Here is a 26,690-nt window from a genome sequence, read left to right as displayed (position 1 = left end):
GTATAAAGGAGAACTAATAGCTGCATGGCTGATTCATGTTTGTGTACACATATTACCAGTGTTCTGAAGACTTCCAGGTGAGGCGTCGATGCTTGGGTGAAACCAGTCACGTAAGGCAAACACTTGGTATGGCAGAGATGACAGCAACACAATTCAACGGTCTTGGAATGTCCCCAGTTTCACAAATTCACCAAACAGGCAGGGTCCTCTGGTAACTTGGCCAGAATCACAGAGACGTCAGTAGACTTGTGGTCTGCTCCTTATGTTGAAACGAAGACTCGTTTTATAGAATATGGACATGCAAATTTGTTACAGTCACTACATCTGGTGAAATAGCGCATACATTAAATGCCATCCAATCAGGTTGCACATAATTGAATAAAGAGTTAACAGTTCACACAATGAAAGATCCACCTGCTTACATTATACAGACATTATTTCAGTACACAGACCAATGTTGTGAAATGAATTGTAGATAACACCAGCTGCCTCGTTCAATTAAATCTGCACACGTTTAGAATTATCTCTGGCGTCAGCTCCGTATAAACTTATTCTATGAAAAGATTATGCGGGTGTCACAGTTCAGCAATTCCAAATGTTCCAGCCCAAGTTAAATTAAAGCGGAGGAGTCGTCACCTGCGCATGCGTCAGATGACCACAGCGTGTCATTGTTTATAAACAAGCGTCTACCCATGAGCCTTTGCGTTTCATCGTGTGTTGTTATCGTCGTTTGGGACTCAATTCTCGCGCGTGCTCAGGTGAAGACAATCCCGATTCAACTACTGTGTATATCATGTGTGCAAGATATTAATGTGTTAGTTAAACTTGATATAGAATACAATATATACAATATGTAGCTGTACTAAATATATATTATTCAAAGCTAGCTTAGGATGTGCACTATCAGAATTAAAAGAAAAAGAAAACCTTGACAGTCATAAATTTCGAATACATGTAGTTGTTATTCAAGTTGTTACCTCAGGTCTTTATTTTGATGTGTATTTCGTGATGTCATCAATTCATGTGTAGGTACGTTTTGTGGAGTTTGGCATTTTTTGTCGATGGCATTTTACTGTATGTGTTCAGCATTACATAACATTTCATTACCCCTGCACACTACGATCCACGCTGCAACGACTCAGAGTGCTACATCAATCAGGCTGCCATGGTCAATGGGAAACAATATCTAATCGGCACATGATTATCCTCAGCAACTATTGTCACGGTAAGAATGACAACATCCGGAATATTCAAGATTTATTGTACGGTGTCGTTTAAATCGACAAATGCGTTTAGATGTGTCGTCGTTCTTAATCTAAAATATTAGTAAAACCTCTAAGAATAATAGACCTCTTAAATATTAGACGACTAGAGGTAACAATATCGACGCTTTGACATATCTTCATTTTGGATGTCCGTCAACTACTAGAAGTATAATTCTAAAACTTTGCGATGACTATCACTGATCTGATAGGCACTTTTATTGTTCTCGTTCAGCTATTTTTATTCTGCTTTTGTGACTTGAAATTGTAGTGTGAACCATATAGAATTGTGGCTAGGTGACTCACTGTTTTCTTCATGTTTTGAACGCTATATTTTTCTCCTATTTTAAAAGTGTCACGTTTTCAATTTGTTGATGTGTTTGAAGAATTATTTTGTTTCGGATCAAAGGGTTCACGTGACATGTGCTAGCAATGGCTGCAGCGAATCACATCAAAGCGTGACAGACCAAGATGTGTTCGTCGATATATGGAAATTAGTATGATATGATAATGATAACACACAACAGGACATTGTTGTAATTATATAAACTAATTCTGCAATTTCTTGACATGTCCTCACGTTTTAGCACCAAACGGACCGTATACTTCTTATGTCCGAGGCGTTGATTTCATATAGGTTTCACACCATAATTAGAATGTGCGGCGTGAATTTATTTTACTTTTATTGAACTTGATCTGCCAATCATGCAGGATCATTTCCGTCGTTCAGTCGACTCAACTCCAGTGTAAGACCCCAAGTTAATTATATTCACTTCAAAAGTTTCCCACAAAACTAAAAAAAAAACGTACCACATACATGCTGGGAAACGTTCTGAGAGACACCTTGTCTCATCAGCAGGTTCAAGTTATTCACAATGACCTCGAATACCGACCTACTTAAATTTGTTTTAACGGTGTTTCCTCAATTTCCACTCACCATTCAAATCAGTAACAAGTCAGAAGATCAAATTGTGGGTCAATATATTCTAAAAGGGCGATATATTATTTTTCGGGGAAGAGTTCGAAAGGGGGAATTAGCAATTCTTAGGGGGTCAATACAAAAGAAGGGACCTATTTCGTATCTGTTGTTGTTGCACGTGACTTGATCCTCGTGTCTGTTGTTTTTACATGTGACTTGCAGCTGTCAACTGTGTTCGTACTTCGACGCCCGCTTTGTCGGCTATGCCTGGCTTGTCACCAAGTTGCATTGATGTTGTCATGACGAGGCTATGGGGCGACGCCCTCACTGGCGGAGTCCACATGCCGTCATGACAACGCATGCAAAGTATTTAGACTATTGGTTGAACGATTAACACTGTCGTTTATAAAAATGGGGGGTTCTAGCGTATTAAGGGAGAAGAGGACCGGGGGCTTATGGTGACGATTGTAGTTGTAATAAATATCCGGCTATACTATATTACTGGTGTCCTTATGACTGAATGGTGCGTATAAGTGTCGAGCGATCCTAGTGTACCACTTACTGCCTTGCGAGTTACCCATTCCCCGTTACAACCACTTCCCGTGTATTCAACCTGACGAACCATCCACCCATAACAACCCCTGATAGACAAAACCCGCATTGTTTACATGGTGGAGAATCCACTCGACGCCAAGACACAAGATTATCTTCAATCTAAGGTACGTACTATTTTATTAATTTTGATATATACTTAGTGTATGGCCTCTGATTTGCCTCGTATTATTCAGACAAGATCTAGAGCTAAACTAAACGAAATGACTCATACTCGAACCCAAGAATTTGTGTCTAACATTGAAGAAAAACTTGAACTTGTTACCAGTACATTAGACGACTTGAAACAATTACACAATGTAATAGACAACCTACGTTCCTCCTCTCTTGAACAAACTCTTCACGTAAAAACTTTGTCTGAAAACGAAACAAAATCTCGAAGCGCTAGTCTAGGTTCATCGTTCGCACCACCCAAATTTTATGGCGACCGTGATTGTAATCCAATATCATGGTGGACCCAATTTACCCAATTATGTACTTTCAATCAGTGGGCGGAAGAAAAAACGTTGCGCGCATTGCCACTATTTTTATCCGGTTTAGCATTTGATTGGCATAGGAATCTTTCACAACGAATTAAAACTACATTCACGGAACTAGAAACCGAGTTTAAAACCCATTTTCGCAGTAAATCTCCCGAATGGTTTGTATCTAAATCTCTGGATAATGTAAAACAACAGATATGTCAAAGTGCCGCAGAATATGCGCGTGTTTTAACTTTAGAGATCGAGAAATCTAATGGCGACACCGACAATTTACTTATCATGTTTCTTAAAGGTTTGCGAAGCGAGTATGCTCCGTATATCATTCTAAAAAATCCCAAAACCATGGAGGAGGCGTTGGATATATGTTATGAATATGAATTTATCGCACATACCAAAGAATCTGAACAAACCGTCGTACAACTAATTCCTGGCGTACCCAGTGCTAGCGCTAATAATCTGACCACCCACACACTTTCGACGAAACTGGATAAATTACAATTACAAATGGGAGAAATCACAAAACATTTATCAGAGCTTCAGATGAGTAAAGACGAACAAAACATTACTGACAGTATAAACCACATACATTCTCAGAGTACATCACACTCACGCACACCGCAACATAATCGACATCACTCTGACTTGACAAACTCCGTTCCGAGGTTTTCACAAAAGGGTGATGGATATGCCCAAGGAAGGAGTAATGGTACATTTTCTAGCCACCGTAAACCTTTGTACTGCTCAAATTGCCAAATGGTGGGTCACGCTACAGAGAAATGCATGCATAGATCTAGCAAATATTATGATTTTTGCAACTGACCAGGTCACGACAATTCTGAATGTTGGTCCCAGCCTTCGCACTATAAACGACGACAACCACAAAATTACCACGACCGCAATTCTCGTCCTGCTTGCTATAATTGTGGTTCGGAAAACCATAAAGCATTTCAATGTAATCAGAGGTCTTTAAACTACCACAACCAGTCACGGTAAGTGGTGGTGTGTCTGGTTCAAATGATCACAATAAACTTAACCCATCACAGTTCCCATTAAATTCCATTGCCCTCCCTGAATCGCACGACATATATTTTGATAATTTGATTAATGTTCAAATTAAGAGCTATAATATTAAATGTTTATTAGATAGTGGTGCCATGATAAGTTGCGCAAATAATAATATTTTCAAGAAAATTCCCTCCCTCCGCCACATTCAGCGCTCTAATCCAACAGTTTCTAGAGTCACTACAGCTTCGGGTGATCCACTAAAAGTAGAAGGTGTTTTAGAAACTTCTGGCATTATTGGCTCTCAGAAAGTAAAATTACGTCTCCACATTATCCCAGAATTATGGCAAGATAGCATTTTAGGCCAGGGCTTTTTGGCCATACATAAAGTTAAAGTAGATTATAGTTCCAATAAATTTAATTTTCAAACGCCTACAACATTTTCCGCTGCTCATAGTTTCGCTATTCCACCTAAAACTGAAAGTATTCAAGTGGCCCGACTGAAATCAAAATTGCCAGATAGCCTAATTGGGACAACGTTTGCAGCTAACCATACCACAGCTAAAGGATATACAACTGGTCGAGTTCTTACTACCGCTAAACAAAATAAAATCCACATTCGCATTCTTAACCCATCAGATAATACAGTATATATAAAAAAGAACACAAAACTGGGGAACTTCTGCCCATTGCCCTCTCAAGCTACGATTGTCCCTCTCCCTGAATCAGACAAACATCCCACTAATACTCCTGCGGAACCCAATTTATGTGAGGATGATCAATATCTACTCTCCGAAATTAAATTATCCGAATCTAATATTGACTCACATGAGTGAGAAATACTAAGGGATACGATTCTGCGAAATAAACAAGCATTCGTTGGCAGAGATGGTCAAATTGGGTTTTGTAATATCTTTTCTCATGAAATTCAACTAAAACCTGGCGTGCGTCCAGTAAACCGACAACCGTGTCGAATTAACCCAAATCAAAGAGAATCCCTTAATGAACAAATTACCGAAATGTTAAATCAGGACATAATTGAGGAATCAGTCAGTCAATGGGGAGCTCCTATCGTTCTAGTTACTAAACCAAATGGAAAAATACGTTTTACGTGTGATTTTAGAGGTCTCAACTCACAAACCATCCCGTTTAATTTTCCCCTCCCCAAAGCACACGATTGTCTAGAATCTATGGGCGTTAATAAACCTACTCTATTTACAACTCTGGATGTACAGTCTTCTTTTCATCAATTAGAATCATCTCCGAATTCCAGGGACTGTACAACGTTTAAAACAGCAAACAACTCGTATCGATACAAGCGTGTACCCATGGGCTCATGTAACTCTAGTGCCCAATTTCAAAGAACATTATTCACTATTTTCAACAATGTATTATGGAAATACCTCATGATATATATTGACAATATGGTTATATTTTCCCCTACATTTGAATCGCATATACATCATATAGATTTTGTTCTGCAGACGTTCATTAAAAGTGGTCTAAAACTGAAACCAGGTAAATGCCAATTTGCTAAAAGTCAGATTAAATTCTTGGGGCACGTACTGTCAGCCGAAGGTATCTCGCCGGATCCAGAGAAAATATCGGCTATTGCGAATTATCCTCATCCCACCAAAGTACGCGAAGTCAGAGCTTTCACTGGTCTAGCAAATTATTACAGAAAATGCATTAGAAATTTTCAGAAATTGCTAGTCCATTATATAACCTAACGAAATCTAACACTAAATTCGTATGGACAGACAAATGTGAACAGGCATTTGTCGAGTTGAAAGATAAGTTATGTAACTATCCAGTTTTAGGATTCCCAGATTTTAACAAAGAATTCAAAATTTATTGCGATGCCAGTACTAAAGCAGTGGCCTTCACTCTAGAACAGGTACAAGATTCTAAACAAAGATTAATTTTCGCGTCAGGTCACAAATTATCAAAACAACAAGCACGTTGGTCAATTGGAGATTTGGAGCTATACTCATTATATTATGCCGTCAAATCTTGTAGTAGTTACGTGGCAGGTAGACAATTCAAGATTTACACCGATAATAGAAACATACTGCATTTCTTTAAAAACCAAAATCTCTCGGGTCGTGATTGCAGATGGGTTATGGCTTTACAAAATTACAATTTCGTTTTAACTCATAAGAAAGGAAAACTACACCACCAACCCGATGCACTTTCTAGAAGATCGTATAAATCAAAAGAGGGTATATTATTGGATTCTGAAATTTCTGATCAAGAAAATGCTTCATTAAACCATTGTTCTAAATTTTATCATATGATAGTGGATAGCGCCCTCTATCGACTAGCGTCGCCCCATAGCATTGTCATGACAACATCAATGCAACTTGGTGACAGGCTTCCGTGTGAGGTAGTATTTTTGTGTTCTGTTATTAGGGTGACTTGAGTTCTTGATATACTGAAGCTGCTGTTGTGTCTTTAAATTTGTATTAGTACTACTGCTGTATCGCTGACTTACAATGAACCCAGTGTGCCCTTATTTGCCACAAAGAAGCCAAGACTACCACCACCATACAGACTGGACTCCACTCAGGTAAGTTGGGTTCTTATTGGAATTGATCGTGGTGCATAATAGCATTAATATCATGTCCTGTCTGATGTGCTATTTGGAGATTATATTATAACATTATGTATATAGAAGCTGGATGAATTAATACATAAATTACATGTACTAGTATAAAATACAATTTGAATTTGTCTGTACACATGTTTGGTTTCACAGTTACCGTCCCATAAATTACCCCATTCGGTATGGCATGATTTGAGAGAAACCGACGTGAAGGGAAACGAACTAAACTGTCCACGGGTTAGGAAAGCACCAGAGAAAAAAGAACACAACTTGTACAGAGTGACAGATGAAGACGGTAATAAACTGCATCATTCCAAAGTTGGAAAGGATAAATTAGATCATCGAAATAAAACTGAAAACTGGGAAAACTGTACGGTGAGTCACTTGCATTTATAGATACGTGTTACTCGCCTAAAAATAATGTATTTTGCATGTATTATGTGTGCCAAATGTGACCAGTATTTATATCAGTTATTTTTTTATTAGTCCGCGTTCGGACGAAGTCCAAAAACGGGGACTTATAATTCGGTCTCCGTCCTTCTGTCCGTCCGTGCGTCCGTCCGGAGTCATATTTCAGATTCCCTTGGACCGATTTCGTTCATTCTTTGCATGTGCCCAGTACCTTATGTGGGACATATGCAAATGCAGTGGTTTAGCGATTCGATTCAAAATGGCCGACTGCCAGCCATCTTGTTTTTTGAAAATGTTGTATTTTGGACATGCTTTGTCAATTGTCATTCAAACTTGGTACATAGATTATACATGTCCATGACGATTTATTTCGCAATTGGATCAAAGATGGTCGACTGGCAGGCATCTTGTTTTTGTTTTTTTATGCGGTATCTTGGACGTGCTCTGTCAGTTAAAATGTACTTTATACATGTTAGGATGCATGTCCATGACAATTTGTTTCAAAATCTGATCAAGGATAGCCGATTGACAGCCATCTGACTTTTTGGCCTTACTACTATATTTCCACAATTTATGTACTATTTTCATTCGTATTTGGCACATACATCATACATATCAGTGTGTTTCATAATCAGATCAGAGATGGCCGAATAACGGCTGTTTTTATTTTGGCCATATTACTATGACACGAAACACGTCTGTTGTATACGCCACTTGGAACTTGAGTTTCAAGGACACACTCGCGACAACCCCTCCGCTTTAATATGACGAGCAAAAAGAGAACTTAACGGGGACTGTGTCATTGTCAATGACTTGTTATTGTAATTTTTCTTCTTGTCTTATAATTGACAATATTTACTGTCTGAATATCATATCATCTGAAATAGGATTCATTGCAGAAATAAGAATGTCCATCATTGCTAATGGCGTTCATTTTGAAATTTATCTGTGTACAGTATATTGCAAAACCTCATCTATGGCACACCTGAAGTGAACCAATTGTGAACCACCTGAAGTGATCCAATTGTGAACGTAAATTCACACTTTGTAAATTTCTATAATACCCCCTAATTCATTTTGGTCTGAATCACATTGAAATTATTATAAGTTTTGTTTCTCTTACAGGATGTCAACTTGTCATACCAAGATCTGGGACACCGATATCAGCTTGAAAATTTTGTCCGTGTTTTAAAGAGACTCATTCGTGTGGAAAGACTTAATCTTGCTGACAATACTCTTACCAATTTGCAGTCCGTTTCTTTACCAAGGTAAATACATTTTCATTGACTGCCATGTGCAAAGCATGCAATAGGCGTGCGTGCGTGCGTGTGTGTGTGTCAAGAACCATACATCGGATTTTTTGATGAAACTTGGTGCATAGATGCGCAGAATTGATTAGTTTTAGGTGAAAATCCGTGCATATTAATTACCTAATTTGCATAATGATTAATCAATTTTCGGCTTTTCCACTGATCTCAAATACTAATCATCTCATTTTAATGAAACCTCGTACATGGATGTCATAGGACACTGCACAGACCTGATAGTTTTTAGAGTAATATAAGTACATATTAATTACCTAATTTGCATAATTAATTGATGCTTTTTCAATGAAACTTGGTACATACTCAATGACTATGCAGAGATCAATTGTTTGCATAATTAGTTAATTTTCAGCTTTTCCACTGATATCTCAAGTACTAATTGTCACATTTCAATGAAATTTGGTACATAGATGCTCTAAGACAATAGACAGATCTGATTAATTTTGAGTTAAAATCTGTACATGTTAATTTCCTAAATTGCATAATTAACCAATTTTAAGCTTTCAAACTAATACCGTAAAATTCCTTTTTAAGGCCGCAGCTTTAATAGAAGCCGCACCCCTAACTTGAGACATTGTTTCATGTTGAAATTGACAAGTTTTGATCCCAGGGAAAAGTCTGCAATATAAGCCGCACCCCAAACTTTCACAAACCAAACAGCCATCACATATTTCAGAAAAAGATATACCATTTAATTTTAAATTAAGGCATAATTTTTCGAACATTTCAATGATTCCCGACGCTTAAATTATATTCTAATTAAGGTTTTTCGTAGTCATTGACGCTTATTCCAGAGTACAGGTTTATTGTGGGTAACGTGACTGGCTAAACTGCGTTTCGACAATGAGCTGTTATTATCTTCAAAAGTGTTAAATTCTTCTTCAATGCTCAGCTTATCTTTCGAAAACAACTAATTTCTTGATTTAAAAAAAAATCATGCCGTTTTCCCATCAAAATCAAAGCCAAACGATCGCACTACAACAACGGTAAATCTCTTCCGTGTTTCGTTTACCATGAGATCGCTGAACTACATTAACGTATTTAAAAGAGCTATGGTAATTTAATCACGTTGCCACCATCCAGCGTTTCGATTGGTTAATTAGCGACTTGACCTATCACGTCAACATAACAGTTTCAAGTCACTAAAGATGTTTGAACTAACATGGCGGATATCATGGCGGATCGAGCATTTATATGTGACCAAAATCATTCGCTTGCGGTGAAACTAATTTGAATTTTCACAACAATTCAACGAATTTATATTTTGTACATTATTGTAATCACTACTGATTAATAATCAGCAATTGTTATACTTCGAAAACAAGTAAGTTATTCACTTGTGTGAAACGCAGCATGACCGTTACCGTGATCATTTGCTACTAAGAATGCATTCGTTTTTGTTTTGACTTCTTTTAGAATATACTTATCAAAAATAAGAAAATAAATATATATTACATTAAATAATATACTGAGTATTTTTTTCGTTATCATTTTTTTTTATTGACTTTTTTATTTGAATTTCCCCGATGTCTAGATTAAACATGGAATCTACTGTCACTCTGCCGGAAGTCGAACATGCCGCAATCGACTGTGTCAGACGGCTGTCTGCACGGTTACTAAAAGAGTGACCGGTGCTAACGAATTAGTCCATTCTAGAGATTGTAGTATACAGTACCGTAATCTGCAAATGCATACAAATCTATTTGTAGATATTATTTATTGTGCAGTATGTTATACAGTGTGAAATTTCGTTTGTGTACAAGTTTGTCTGTGTGTAAAAATTCGAAAGTGCCTTAGAATCGCAACAAAGTTGCAATCGAGTGTCGTGCATCTCATTAGCATATCATTATCCATTCTGGCCTTTGTTTTCTGAAAAAAATTCCCACTATTACCGAAGTGAATGCTCTAATTAAAGCCGCACCAAGACTTCACGCATCTAAATTCGTCCATTGAAAAAATGAATTTTAATTAAAGCCGTGGCCTCAAAAAGGAATTTTACCGTATCTGAAGTACTAATTATTCTATTTCAAGGGAACTTGGTACACAAATGGTCTGTTACATTGTGCAGACCTATTCAGTTTTACACTCAAATCTGCCTTCTCTGTGTTGTGTACAGTCTGGATATGTCTTAGAACTTTAACATCACTCTACGATGATCATTCTAACCTCACTAACTTCAATTGACGCATTAGATTATTGTTTTTTTCTGCTATTGCATAAAAAAGACTGCTGCATGCAACAAATTTAGAAAACAATGATTACAATTTTTTTTTTATTATAAAAGACTCCACGGATAGCCAAAATGAATTATGGGAAAAACAACGCCATTTATAAGTTTTGTTACTGTTGATTTGGTGCTGGGTAATACTAATTCTGTCTTGCTGACGTGATCTATTTCAGATGTACACACCTGACATTGTGCATGAATTATTTTGAACACTTTAAGGTAAGTATTCATTTAACATGTAAACACTATGGTAAGTCTTAATATAGACAGTAAATGTTGTTTTTGTATGCTCACATACAATAATTATGCATTACAATGGTATGTGTACATTACGTCTGGTTTCTATTGCTGGTGCACACAGGCAGTTTATTTGTATAATACTGTAAAACAATTTATTTTCACTATTTCGATGTTTCAAGCCATTTCACTGTTGTTTTTCTAAGTCCATGAACTTGACAGGAAAACAATGAGTTCTATTGTTATTCTTTATGTTCACATAAAACCAGCAAATAATTAATGCATTTACAGTAAACTTGTTTTCTTTTCTTATAAAGGCTGTACTTTCTTGATATTTTCAAGTATCATTTTTGGGGGTTAAGAATTCATGCTTTTTTGATTGATCACATGTGTTATTAGTGCTTGCTGAACACGAATGTGCTGGGAATGTAGGCTCATAACTTGAACATGCATGAACCAATTTGATTTAAATTTGGTACACATGTCAGGTTGTGGTCTATAATCACCAAGTGATAAATAATTGTCATTGTGGTCTTGTTAGCAGTACAAATACTGAGCCCTCATGATGCTTTGTATTTTGAAATTGTCACTAAATTTGTTATTTTTTATGTTATTTTCTCTAATAAAAGCCGTGACTTAGACACTTGCGTGGTGACCATCATATTTTGTCCCGCTCCAAGTTGTATTTGTGACACTTTCAGGTTTCAACGTTTACAGTCATATCAGTTAAAATCTCACATATTGTACACGTTTCATTTTAATTTCCAGTACCTTCCCAAAGCCCCACAATTGAAGATCTTAAACCTTGCTGACAATCATATCCAAACTCTGGATGGACTTGCAGTATTAAGGAAGCGGACACCACTGGAAAGTTTAGACATGAGAGGTAATCCCCTCGTCTTTACAGAGAATTATCGATACAGGTGAGATATTTCACTGAAGTCACTCTCAATGTTATGTTCATTGATGTATACAATGTGTAGAATTTGAATTATAGACAAGGCCTGTATAATACCCAGAAAATCTCTCAAAATTCAAAAGTCACATATGACATCTGTCATTTTTACTCATTTTGCTCATAGCTATGTATGCTAAATTGAAACACTGGGAATACCGGTGTAGCGTTGTTTAATTCCCAAATCAATGAAATTGAAACTTCTGGAATATCGACACAATTTATTTAAACCACCATAATTTAACCCAATGAATACCCACATTTCTACAGTATTGTATACTACTGGATTCTGCAGTAAATTCGCCCAGGGCTGTTAAACGGCAGTTCGGGTTAAAAAAAAAAAATTGGGATCAAGAAACCGCCCAGGGCGATTTTTCGGCAGTTTTTTTAAGGTGGTATTTTAATCATTTCTGATGCCTAAAAGTTTTGCCGTAGTCGCCCATTCAAGAGTATTGATGTTTATTGTGACTAGCGTGAATGGGTTATCTTCGTTTCGACAATGAGCTGTTATCACTGTAAACAATGTTAAATTATTCGTTAAATGCTCAGTTTATCTTTTGAAAACAACCATTTGTTTTATTTAAAAACAAATCATGCCGCTTTTCCATCAAAATTCAAGCCAAAAGATCGTACAACAACATCGGCAAATCTCTTCCGTGCTGCGTTCAATAACATTAACATTTATATGAGCTATGGTATTTTGAACACTTTTCCATCGTTTTCATTGGTTAATTATCGATTTGATAGTCAGGTCAAAGAACACAGTCTCAGGTCAAACATGGCGGATATTCATTTCTACAGCATCGAGGAGATGCGAGTGCAGAAAATGCGATCGGAAACATTCGCTTACGATGAAACAAGTTGAAATTTATTTGCATTTCATAACAATTCAACGAATTTATTTTTTGCACGTTATTATAATCATTACTCGGTAAAAATCAACAATTGTAAAACACAGCATAACCGGATTGAGATACCGCGATCATTTGCTACTAAGCAATGCAGTTGCAGTTCGTTTTTATTTGAAACGTCTTTTACTAATAAAATGAAACAATATAATTGTATTTGGCGCACGAGGTTTGTTAATGTGATTTTTTTGGAGAAAGATGCGCTGTCTACTTTTAATCCAGCAAGAAAAAAAATGTATAACATTTTAGATTAGCTTCTGTAATGGTTTCTTTGGTTTTGGGTGGTCCAACTGCCGGTGTTGAAAATCGGCTTAGGTGGATTTTTCAATGAAAATATATGCCCCCTAAACATATTTGATGATAATTTTTTGAAAATTTGAACCCCAAATAAGGGTCCACCAGCCGTGAAACCGCCCAGGAAGATTTTTCGAATTGGCAAATTTACGGCAGAATCCGGTACATGCGAAATTTTAAATGTCACAGTCATGTTTTCATGATACAGCAGCCAAATGCATCATTTCTTTTAAAATGAAATAATTAATGCCGTTTTAATTTTTATCCACTATCTTCTACATTGACACCAATCCACATAAACACGTTCTTGGGCAATATAAAATCTTTAATTTAGGCGCCGAGGAAGAGTGAAACTCCTTAATTTGGTTCTAAAATAATTGAAAAATGTGAATTAAAAAACAATTGTTCGCATTTTCACAAAAAATACTATATACATTTATATTCATCACATTATACAGAATTAAGTATTTATAACTAACACGTATAATATTATGTTATCTTTTCAGAGTATTCAAGACTTTACCAGATTTAAAGGAACTTGATGGTATTCCAAAACTGTCAACTGACGATACACAGGAATATTATGGTGATAATGCATCCTCCTGTGTAGTATCTTAAGATCCTTTAACCATATAATGAAAAAGAAATGTAAACAGCAGTGTGGTATGTTCCTTCAATACAATGGAGAGATTTGTCATTCCTATACCAAACTGTATTTGACCTAATAGAAGCACATCTTTGTGAAAAGTGCACACAAGACAAACGTGAACACATTTCTGCTATTTATATAAGCGTATAGTACTAATAGACTCGGTTCTAGTCCTTGGCTGCTGCTCTTACTCGGTTCTCTTGTTTTCACAGATTTGTTCAAACGACAAGTCTGTACCTCAGTAGAAATTATATTCCATCTACTGTACTCTTACTCGTATCTCTGTGCATGATCTAGTTAAACACAACTGTTTTATTTAGCAATTATTGCCACGACACTGCCTTCTCGGCACATCAATTGCATGACGAATAATAACTAAAACTACCATGATTGGTTAGCGGTACACAACAGAGATACACAAACCCACTGCTGCCATGATTCTCCAGTCTGTGTCCCTGTATATAATAAGTACCATTGAGGGCAGTATACCAGTAACTGCGACACCGGCTTGAAATAGTGACTAGCTATTAGAGAAAGTATGGTACCACAGTAAAACTTGTCTAAACCAAACCCTATGCCAACTGGGATCCAGTCAATAAACTGACCATTAATTTCCCAGATTACTTCTAATTTACTTACCAAAATACCTCTGACTGGATTCATCTTATTTCCTGTAAATCACAAAAGGTACATCACTTTGGTTTACACAGGTTAAAATTATTTAAATTACATTTCCTGTTTTTACGTTATATTGTAAATAAATGTAAATAGTATTTTTGATATTGTACATTTACAAAGCTTATTTTGTAAAATTTATATCATATTTAAGATGTTATTTTACATGTAAATGATTCCATATTATCTTTGTATATTATCTTTCAAAGGCTGTATCAGTTTTTAATCTAATTATACATGCAACTTCACCAATGGAGAATTTTCCATTCATTGCAACATCCTGCATTATACGTGAAATCAAACGTAGAAACAAAATCAAAGGTCATCATGTAAGATTGTACAAACATAAAAGTATTTTGAGGCTTTTTCGCTCTCAATAATGTCCTATATAATTTGATGGTCAAGGAAGAATATCTCAACACCATAATACCCTCTGAAGGATCACTTTCTGGGCATTAAAAGAAAATTCTAGTTCAAAATCAAATGATTTGTGTATCATCACAAAACGTTCGGTCCATGCCATTAATTCATTATACAAGATGTCACAGTGGACGGAAAGTCACCAATTGTTGGGCAAAAGCAGTTGGTATGGCAACAAATTCGGAAATATTGGAGCACTAAAGCTATATAATACACTTGACAGAAACACTGTTGCTGGGTCTGTTGAATAATATTTCTTGTGAACTGTACAAAACTCAAAAACCCTTATGATGCTTACAGGGAGGGGGGGTCAGTTGATACAATTGCCGTACAAACGGGCACACATGTAATATATCACATCATAATATACTGTAAACAAATGATTGTAATGTTTTCAACTGGGTAAACAATATAGAAATCACGAATTGCTAGATAAAAATTATTAGTGTTTTGATGTAAATATGTACATAATACACAACAAATATCACTTATTTTATTATATTCAAGGACAATTTGCTATTTAGTATCAAAATTATTTTTATTCAAGGTATACAAACACTACTGGATTGTAGAATACAAGGAAAACATTTCTAATGTATGTGTCAACGAGTCTGTAGATTCTGTTAATTTTAAATAAATTATAGACAAAACAAAACTAAAAATATTATTGTTAATTTAGAATACATTTTGTTTTTCAATAAATAACCAGCTGGATCTGGTGTTCATTTGACAATTGATTGTACCCAGTATGTTATTTCATTTGTATTTTAAAGTTGGCTATTCCTTCTTACTGTGACAGGAGTGAAGATGCTAGTACGTGAATCGACTAGCTGTCGTCTACGGACAGCCCTGCTTTTCAATTACATTGTCGTCTACGGACAGCCCTACTTTTCAATTACATTGTCGTCTACGGACAGCCCTGCTTTTCAATTACATTGTCGTCTACGGACAGCCCTGCTTTTCTATTACATTGTCGTCTACGGACAGCCCTGCTTTTCAATTACATTGTCGTCTACGGACAGCCCTGCTTTTCAATTACATTGTCGTCTACGGACAGCCCTGCTTTTCAATTACATTGTCGTCTACGGACAGCCCTGCTTTTCAATTATATTGTCGTCTACGGACAGCCCTGCTTTTCAATTATATTGTCGTCTACGGACAGCCCTGCTTTTCAATTATATTGTCGTCTACGGACAGCCCTGCTTTTCAATTATATTGTCGTCTACGGACAGCCCTGCTTTTCAATTATATTGTCGTCTACGGACAGGCCTGCTTTTCAATTATATTGTCGTCTACGGACAGGCCTGCTTTTCAATTATATTGTCGTCTACGGACAGGCCTGCTTTTCAATTATATTGTCGTCTACGGACAGGCCTGCTTTTCAATTATATTGTCGTCTACGGACAGGCCTGCTTTTCAATTATATTGTCGTCTACGGACAGGCCTGCTTTTCAATTATATTGTCGTCTACGGACAGGCCTGCTTTTCAATTATATTGTCGTCTACGGACAGGCCTGCTTTTCAATTATATTGTCGTCTACGGACAGGCCTGCTTTTCAATTATATTGTCGTCTACGGACAGGCCTGCTTTTCAATTATATTGTCGTCTACGGACAGCCCTGCTTTTCAATTACATTGTCGTATACGGACAGCCCTGCTTTTCAATTACATTGTCGTCTACGGGCAGCCCTGCTTTTCAATTACATTGTCGTCTACGGGCAGCCCTGCTTTTCAATTACATTGTCGTCTACGGGCAGCCCTGCTTTTCAATTACATTGTCGTCTACGGGCAGCCCTGCTTTTCAATTACATTGTCGTCTATGGGAGGTATAATTGTAGTATGAACCTATAAAGCATTGAGATTCATGTTCAGACACTGTGTCATGACCCCCAAAATAAACTTTGTACAAGTTTGCACTAAGAACTTCTAAACATCATTGGAGAAACTAACTACTATTTTAACCAACTTCAGGCTATACGAAATGTTGCATAAATCTTTCATTAAAAACGAGAAGCAATATTACATATTGTCAGTTCCATAAAATAGATTTCCTGGAAATTGATGTTATAATTAACCAAGAAATTTTTAAAATTAGCTACAAATTAATTACAAATCTGAATAAATGGGCAAAGAAAACTGAAGATGCTGACCCATACTCAACACCCACCCAACATTGCGTATAATGGTTGTCAAAAATGTCAATTATGCCACAATGTGCAGGCTTATAGTCATGCATGGATGTTGACATTGGCACAGACTCCCATAATGCATCGTTCTTTTTTTTACCAACTTGAATGACAGAATAATTACATTTCAGATGTCACCAAACAGATCTACATAAGACAACTAAAAATGATTGTAGGATTGATTACACCTTCAATACAATACAATCAAAATCAGTACTTACAATGACTAGTTTATTATAAAATCACCTCGTTTTCTGGTATAGATAATAATATATCAGAACACAAACCATACATCTGTGATATTTGGGTTTAAAGGCATGGAATACAGAAACTATAAATCCATAAGAATTTCACAAATATTAAATTTCAAACTACTTATTTTTTAATGAAAAAAAATGGTTGAAATATATATGTATTGACTAAATATAATCTTATGTCTGCTAAAATATGAAAAGTTGTAGCGTAATGCTTGAAAAGATGACTCAAAATTATCAAATACTGACTTGCATATTTAGATGGCGAAATCGCAAAACAAAATTTTAAAGTGACTTCAGATTGTTTGAAATTTTGTGAATTTCAAAATTACATTACATAAAATTTACTATCAAGGCATAAATTTGTTTTATATGAAATATTTTTAAAATGACAATTGAAAACAACCAATCACATGTCCTGGATAAAAACAGACGCCCTCTAGCCACGACATTAACACCTGCTTTGACACTGGCTTATTTCCCAAAACAGATACGTTTCACATTTTAACAATCTATTCCAAAAAACAAAATTAGTACAATTCTCGGCAAATATCACTAATTTTAAACAAATTTGATGGTATACATGTTGTGTACATGGCAGTAAATTGGACAATAATGGAGTGAACACTGCAAAGACTCATGGGTAATAGGCATTACCAAATGGATTTTACAGCAAATGAAAGCATTTTTAAATTGAAACGTGAAAATCGTCCAAGATAAATATTTTAATATTCTTTTAAACCACCCCCCCCAAAAAAAATCACTCATTCTTGAAATGCATAGTAGTTACAATTGAAATTACACATCTGTACAAATAGAGAACGAGGGTGTATATATAATATATAAGGTCACATTCACATACACTATACAATTTGTAAATGGTGGATGTCAATGTAATAACATTGTAGATTCATTGAGGAATACAAGGTTAATTATTCATAACTATTGATAAATAAACTTATTTAAACTATTGTGCAAATATTTTAATACAGTGATTCCAACTATCAGCCACTACAACCTTACCAAATGGTTTATCATTTGTGACACAGATACCACGGGGACCACTCAACCCATCAGCAGGACTATCAATACGACATACAAATTGACCATCAGAGTCATACTTCTTAACCCTATTACCATATTCACTCACATACACATATCCATCTGTATCAGTAGCTACACCTAAAGGATTCTGTAGTTGACTATCAGAATTTCCATGACTTCCAAAGTTGAATAGAAATTCTCCTTCACCAGTCAGTACTTGTATGCGGTGGTTATGTTGATCTGCCACAATGACATTACCTTTACTATCAGTAGTAATTCCCCAAGGATATTCAAACTGACAGTCCCCATCACCCCATGATCCGATTGACTTTATATATCCCCCATCTTGGTTGTAGATTCTTATACAATGGGAATTATTGTCAACAACATATACCCTTCCATTCACAGGGCTAATGCTAATACCAACAGGATATGTCAGTTCCCCAATGCCAAAACATCTAATTAGTTCAAAATTGTTATTACATACAACTACTTGTCTGTTATTACTGTCTGTTATAAAATAATTACCATCCTGTGACTCTGCAACAAGGTATGGATAGAATGGATTATTAAAACCAGTGATTTGAATCATTCGTTTATGTTTTCCATCCAAGGTCAGTAATTGAAGTCTATTGTTTCCATGGTCACAAACTAATACATCCCCCTCACTGGTTATCAGGACACCCAGAGGACAATTAAACTGACTCAATCCTGACCCATATTTACAATATTTACCCACCAACCCATATTTAGGAATTACATTAATCTTAACAGGTGAACCCTGCACTGATTTGTTATTCACTAAAACTGTCAATTCATGAACCCCTTCTAACTTAGCCTGATATGTCAGACTACAAGTTCCGTCTTTATTGTCAGTCACTTCCACTTCTTCTATCGCGTTGAATGGAGTCTTCATTTTAGATTGGATTTTCTGTTTTAGTGCCACAAAGTCCACCACATTGCCATCAGTTGTTGCCATGGTTATGGATACATCATCACCAGTCCGATGATATGTGGATACATCTTTCATCTCCAAAATGTATTTGTTGTGAAGTATCTCACCCAGAGTTTTGGTCTCACAGAAGTCATCATAGCTTTGAAACTCCATGTAGTCGTGTTCAGCTGGATGCTGTTTGGTTTTTAGTTTCAGCAGTTCATCTATCTGTGACGTCATTCCCTTCTTAGCAGACATTAGCTGTGCAGCATTCCCATAATTCATTAGATGTGTGGCAAAGTCACGTGCATGTTTCATATCACTTTCAGCAATTTCCAGTTCTTTCATTTGCGCATGCAAATTCTGTTTTCTCTCACTGAAAACCTTGTTCATTTCATGCAGCAACTCGTCTCCGTTTTTACGAATTTTAGCCGTGATTTCTGCCACCACCCTCTCAATATGAACATTTAGTTTATGTTCTTGCTCACTAAATCGATTTTCTAGCAGTTCTGTCATCTGCTGAACGTTTTCTTTGCTCTCCGTAGCTTCTTTTCCTTTCTCTGCTAGCATGTCTGTCACCTTGATCAAATCCGTGGTATACTGGGAGACAGCGTCTTTCAGATATCGGTAATTATGATCAGTTATTTTATGATTTAGAGCGGCACACGCGACGCAAATTGGAATATCACAGGTATCACAATGTAATTCCAGTTGGTTACCAGGGTGATGACTACAGTAGACAGGCGGTTGAACCGTAGCAATATCAGCTGACTTTGCAGCCTGGTACGTTTGCAGTGACATCAGTTTATGGGACTTCGTAGACGGAAGTCGTTTATGGGTCGATATACAAATGTCACACAGTCCTACTGCACAATCAATACAATGGGTGGTCATCGGATCTCGCTGACACCCTTCACATTTTTCTACTTCGTTTGTCCTTTTGTCTCGTTTTCCAAGTAAGACGACCAACTCGTGTAAAAAGACGTTCGACTGCACACTGCTGGCTCCTTCTGGGAGGTCATGAACTCGTCTACACACTGGGCAGGGTATATTCTTACCTCCCGATTTCTCTACCAGTTTGTCGATACACTGCTCACAGAAACTGTGCAGACATGGTAGAATCTTAGCATTACGGTATCTCTCAGAACACACCGTACATACAAGAAAGTTGTCATCGATTTTTTCAAGTATTTTCGATTCTGCCGTAGCCATGGTTAGCCAACAGTTGTCACGTCTATCGGTTTTATCTTACAATACTTCCGCCTGCACTTCGTGTCAAGGTTCAAAAACCACGTGATATAAATACAATGAATGGGGTGACGTCGTTGCATAGAAAAGAGTGTTGATGTTACGAATTTCAATAGAAAATTTCAATTTAGTCGATTAGGGTGATAATACATGTTGCCAATACAACGTTGAGCGATCCCTGGTAACATCGCCCTCAATAAGCAGGTCTGGTACACAGTCAGCTGGCGCACACGTGATAATAAAATAAATACGATAATTAATATATGGGGGCCGCCATCTTGAATGACGCATAAAACTAAATATTATTTATTTAGTTTTATGCGTTGTATTGGCAACATGTATTATCACCCTAATCGACTAAATTGAAATTTTCTATTGAAATTCGTAACATCAACACTCTTTTCTATGCAACGACGTCACCCCATTCATTGTATTTATATCACGTGGTTTTTGAACCTTGACACGAAGTGCAGGCGGAAGTATTGTAAGATAAAACCGGCCCCCATATAGTAAATATAGTAAATATCGTATTTATTTTATTATCACGTGTGCGCCAGCTGACTGGTCTGGTAGACCAGGGAGTTCCATGGGTAGACTGATCTAATCACGTGGCATAAATGCTAAGGATTACGACTATTTACTCTGACAGACTGCGTCAATATCAATCACGTGACTGCATTGAACATACGGGTATTTATCATAAAGTGACATCTACAAATCATAATCATTAACAACATTTTCCCCCAATATTGTCAAGATCATTGTACGATTAAATCCAACTTACCGATTCTCATGAATCTGATATGGGGTTCATTTCGTTGGCTTAAACATATCCGCTCTACGGTTTCCTATCCATTCATTCCTGTATTATGTGGAGGTAGTGACCTGGAACAAATTCAAAATGCCCCACAAGCGCAAATTCTGAACAACTGCAAGACACAAGGGTTCATTCCTATACGTGCTCCCATCGCATGTAGTAATGAGTCACAGTCACTTGGGCTACAATTCAATAAATACTATTTAAAAAATAAAAATCATCCGCTATACGCATATAAATAAACTTATTATTTATATTCGTATAGCGGATAACTTTTAAAAAAAAATAGTATTTATTGATTTTCAGAACCAAGTGACTGTAATGAGTCCCTGTGTTGCCAGGTATAGTATTCCGCTACTCATTTAGACAAAGGTGTAAATTTGAACGTGTAGCAACAACACACATGACGGGTGGCTTTACGAATAATTGACTACTAGTATATATGATTAAGAGGTAGTAGTTATACAACAGCGTGACTATCACGGAACTTGTCTTTTTGTGGTTAATATTATTTGAACATCATGAAACGAAACATATGGATTCTCATACTACATATTTACGCCACCATAATTGAAAGTGCATACGTCTTTGATAAATTTATAAACTCATCACTGATTTATACAACATCTTAGGGTCAGATATCACATTTACCTCGCATGAGACATTCTCAGGCTGAGCAATGTCTGCAGATGTTCCAGTGGCGCCCTCTATCGACAAGATTTCAAGGTTGTTAAGCACGACTTTATTCGTCTATTTGCGATTAAAGTTATACATATTTATGTGGTAATCACTTTACGGTGAAGGATGGATCATACAAAATCCGAAAGGTTTTCAGGGGGTAAAATTGAAAACATACATTTGTAACAAAAAAATGCAAATAGGGTCAGTGAAATCGGACACAAACAATTTTGTTTTAGATGAAGCAATGATTTGGCAAATTTAATCTGTGCGCGAAGTCAAAAAAAGGTAAAATGTTTATAAAAAGTTCATTTTTCCCTCCAGAATTATACACAGAATAATACACAATCATTGTTTGTATTATGTTTACGTAACCAGTGACTATGATGAAATCTCCCGTCCTTCTGAAGATAATACATTGCATGGTACGTTCACAATTTTATGTGGCAGATCTCAAACTGAGGCCACGTGAAAACAATCAAATAGCAAACATGACAAGGGAACGGCCCTATAAATTTAGAATATTAAACGTGAGCCATGGACCAAACATTATTTTTTTGAAGTTCAATATTACACGTAGGAGTGGATGGGTTGTATAAACAAAAGTAACGTTAAGGTTCATATTTTAAAATATTAAAAATCAAGAAAGAATACAAAATAAATTTACGATACTGTCACAAATAATATAATTATGAATTGTTAAGCATGTGAAAGGTTAGGCGCCTAACACCAACTGTTCCAGGTCACCCAGAGACGAAGTATTTAATTTAATTTTTATCTTGAATAATATTGTTATCTCCTACAAATATTATATTCGTATTAGTATTTCCATTCAAGGTCGTTATACTTTGTTGGTATTATGTCATATTCACGCAACTCGTGGTGTTACAGAACCGACACTCGCGTTACGTCAGGGCCGTTACGTATGCAGACAACAATCGAATGTCGAAAATATGAAATTACGTAAAAGTAACAAAAACACGTTTACCTAAATTTGATGGAAATGCTGTGGTTGCAGTTGATGTAATCAGTTGAAACAACATAATATAATCGTGCGACGAACATAGTTTAATACCAATTTGGTACGCGAGGTATTATCAACACAACAAACCCGTTCCCATCATTTTTATAAACATTTGTAATTTTCACAATTCAAATAAGTCAGGCCATATTCGTCAAAATCGTGTGATAGAATGACATTGGAATATTTTCAAAGAAATCACTTCACACTGGGCTCGTTGATTGGATTCAACTGCTTTTTAAAATTTATAAATATTCAAAAAATGCGGAAGGAAAGGGGTTTGTTGTGTCAACTTATGGGTATAATTAACAAATAGAATAAAGGACGGGTTAGTAATACTAATTAGATTCAGAATATAAATAATTGAGGATGCTTCGACGGCTTGTGGTATTCTGTTACTAACTCGCAGTTTTGAAATTTGAAGTAATTTAACAACGCCACGTGAGCCTGCATGGAAGTTACGTGAACCATTGTCCCCAAACGTTAAACTTGAAGGCGTTTGTGAACCGTCAATTGAAAATGGATGAAGTTTGTATAAAAAAAATACACAGTTTTCACGTGCAGATCTACAACATGGATGTTCATGGAAAAAGCTTGGAAAATGAAATAAATGCTTAGACAGAAAACAGGAATATAATGCACTGTTTAGTCAATAGCCGTGATTGGTACATGGAATAAAAAAGAATAAAAGAATAAAATAAAAAACGGTACATTTAATTTAACAAAATGACAAAATAATAAAGAATAACAACTTGAATGCGATGTAAAATAAAATAATTACCGGTTAGCGGCATTAAAAGAAATTTTGAATAATTTTAGAGATTACCAAACTAGTAATGCGGTATAAAGGAGAACTAATAGCTGCATGGCTGATTCATGTTTGTGTATATATTACCTGTGTTCTGAAGACTTCCAGGTGAGGCGTCGATGCTTGGGTGAAACCAGTCACGTAAGGCAAACACTTGGTATGGCAGAGATGACAGCAACACAATTCAATGGTCTTGGAATGTCCCCAGTTTCACAAATTCACCAAACAGGCAGGGTCCTCTGGTAACTTGGCCAGAATCACAGAGACGTCAGTAGATTTGTGCTCTGTTCCTTATGTTGAAACGAAGACTCGTTTTATAGAATATGGACATGCAAATTTGTTACAGTCACTACATCTGGTGAAATAGCGCATTAAATGCCTTCCAATCAGGTTGCACATAATTGAATAAAGAGTTAACAGTTCAAACAATGAAAGATCCACCTGCTTACATTATACAGGCATTATTTCAGTACACAGACCAATGTTGTGAAATGAATTGTAGATAACACCAGCTGCCTCGTTCAATTAAATCTGCACACGTTTAGAATTATCTCTGGCGTCAGCTCCGTATAAACTTATTCTATGAAAAGATTATGCTCTTGTCACAGTTCAGCAATTCCAAATGTTCCAGCCCAAGTTAAATTAAAGCGGGGGAGTCGTCACCTGCGCATGCGTCAGATGACCACAGCGTGTCATTGTTTATAAACAAGCGTCTACCCATGAGCCTTTGCGTTTCATCGTGTGTTGTTATCATCGTTTGGGACTCAATTCTCGCGCGTGCTCAGGTGAAGACCATCCCGATTTCACTTCTGTGCATACCATGTATGCAATATATTAATTTGTTAGTTGATATAGATTACAATATATACAATATGTAGCTGTACTAAATATATATTATTCAAAGCTAGCTTAGAATGTGCACTATCAGAATTAAAAGAAAAAGAAAACCTTGAAAGTTAGAAATTTCGAATAGTTGTTATTCAAGTTGTTACCTCAGGTCTTTATTTTGATGTGTATTTCGTGATGTCATCAATTCATGTGTAGGTACGTTTTGTGGAGTTTGGCAGTTTCTCGATGGCATTTTACTGTATGTGTTCAGCATTACATAACATTACATTACCCCTGCACACTACGATCCACGCTGCAACAACTAAGAGTGCCACATCAATCAGGCTGCCATGGCCAATGGGAAACAATATCTTATCGGCACATGATTAGCCTTAGCAACTATTGTCACACTAAGAATGACAACATCCTGTATTTTCGAATTTTATTGTTTCAGCTTACTGTCTTCACACTCCACTCGTGGATAAATCGATGTCGTACGATTCGACAACTGCGTTTAGATGTGTCGTCGTTCTGCATCTAAAATATTAGTAAAACCTCTAAGAATATAAGACCTCTTAATTATTAGACGACTAGAAGTAACAATATCGACGCTTTGACCGGCCAATGTGACACCCATTCACATCACTGAAACGTTTCTTCGATATCTTCATTTTTGATGTACGTCAACTACTAGAAATATAATTCTAAACCTTTGCGATGACTATTCATGTGAAATTCACTGAGATCACTGATCTGATAGGCACTTTTATTGTTCTCGTTCAGCTGTTGCTAGTCTTTGACTTTTTATTCTGCTTTTGTGACTTGAATTTGTAGTGTGAACCATACAGAATTATGACTAGGTGACTCACTGTTTTCTTCATGTTTTGAACGCTATATTTTCCCCTATTTTAAAAGTGTCACGTTTTCAATTTGTTGATGTGTTTGAAGAATTATTTTGTTTCGGATCAAAAGGATCACGTGACATGTGCTAGCAATGGCTGCAGCGAATCACATCAAAGCGTGACAGACCAAGATGTGTTCGTCGATATATGGAAATTAGTATGATATGATAATGATAACACACAACAGGACATTGTTGTAATTATATAAACTAATTCTGCAATTTCTTGACATGTCTTCACGTTTTAGCATCAAAGAGACCGCATACTCCTTATGTCAGAGGCGTTGATTTAATATAGGTTTCACACCATAATTAGAATGTGCGGCGTGAATTTATTTTACTTTTATTGAACTTGATCTGTCAATCATGCAGGATCATTTCCGTCGTTCAGTCGACTCAACTCCAGTGTAAGACCCCAAGTTAATTATATTCATTTCAAAAGTTTCCCACAAAACTAAAAAAAAAACGTACCACATACATGCTGAAAAACGTTCTGAAAGACACATTGTCTTATCAGTAGGTTCAAGATATTCACACTGACCTAGAATACCTACCCACTTAAACTTGTTTCAATGGTGTTTCCTCAATTTCCACTCACCATTCAAATTAGTAACAAGTCGGAAGATCAATTTGTGGGTCAATACATTCTAAAAGGAAGATATATTATTTTTCGGGGAAGTGTTAGAAAGGGGGAATTAGCAATTCTTAGGGGGTCATTGCAAAAGAAGGGACCCATTTGGAGAGCAGCAATGATCCTCGTATCTGTTGCTGTTGCACGTGACTTGATCCTCATGTCTGTTGTTACATGTGACTTGCAGCTGTCAACTGTGTTCGTACTTCGATGCCCGCTTTGTCGGCTATGACTGGCTTCCGTGTGAGGTAGTATTGTTGTGTCCTGTTATTGGGGCGACTTGAGTTCTTGATATACTGAAGCTGCTGTTATGTCTTTAAACTTGTATTAGTACTACTGCTGTATCGCTTACTGGCA

At 36.4% G+C, this 26,690-nt stretch overlaps 1 protein-coding gene across 1 annotated transcript; it reads right to left on the bottom strand.

Annotated features, from left to right (window-relative positions):
* Nucleotides 1–18,390: 18,390 nt before the first annotated feature.
* On the bottom strand, nucleotides 18,391–20,613 carry LOC146733946 (E3 ubiquitin-protein ligase TRIM45-like). Its single transcript, XM_085508428.1, has one exon. The coding sequence runs from the start codon at nucleotides 20,611–20,613 to the stop codon at nucleotides 18,391–18,393; it is 2,223 nt and encodes a 740-aa protein (XP_085364554.1).
* Nucleotides 20,614–26,690: the final 6,077 nt, after the last annotated feature.

The sequence above is a fragment of the Saccoglossus kowalevskii genome, chromosome 15 (assembly GCF_978046115.1).
Source record: "Saccoglossus kowalevskii chromosome 15, keSacKowa6.1, whole genome shotgun sequence".
Taxonomy (NCBI): Eukaryota; Metazoa; Hemichordata; class Enteropneusta; family Harrimaniidae; genus Saccoglossus; species Saccoglossus kowalevskii.
The sequence above is the reverse complement of the archived record's forward strand: the minus strand, read 5'-3'. Positions and strand labels throughout refer to the sequence as shown.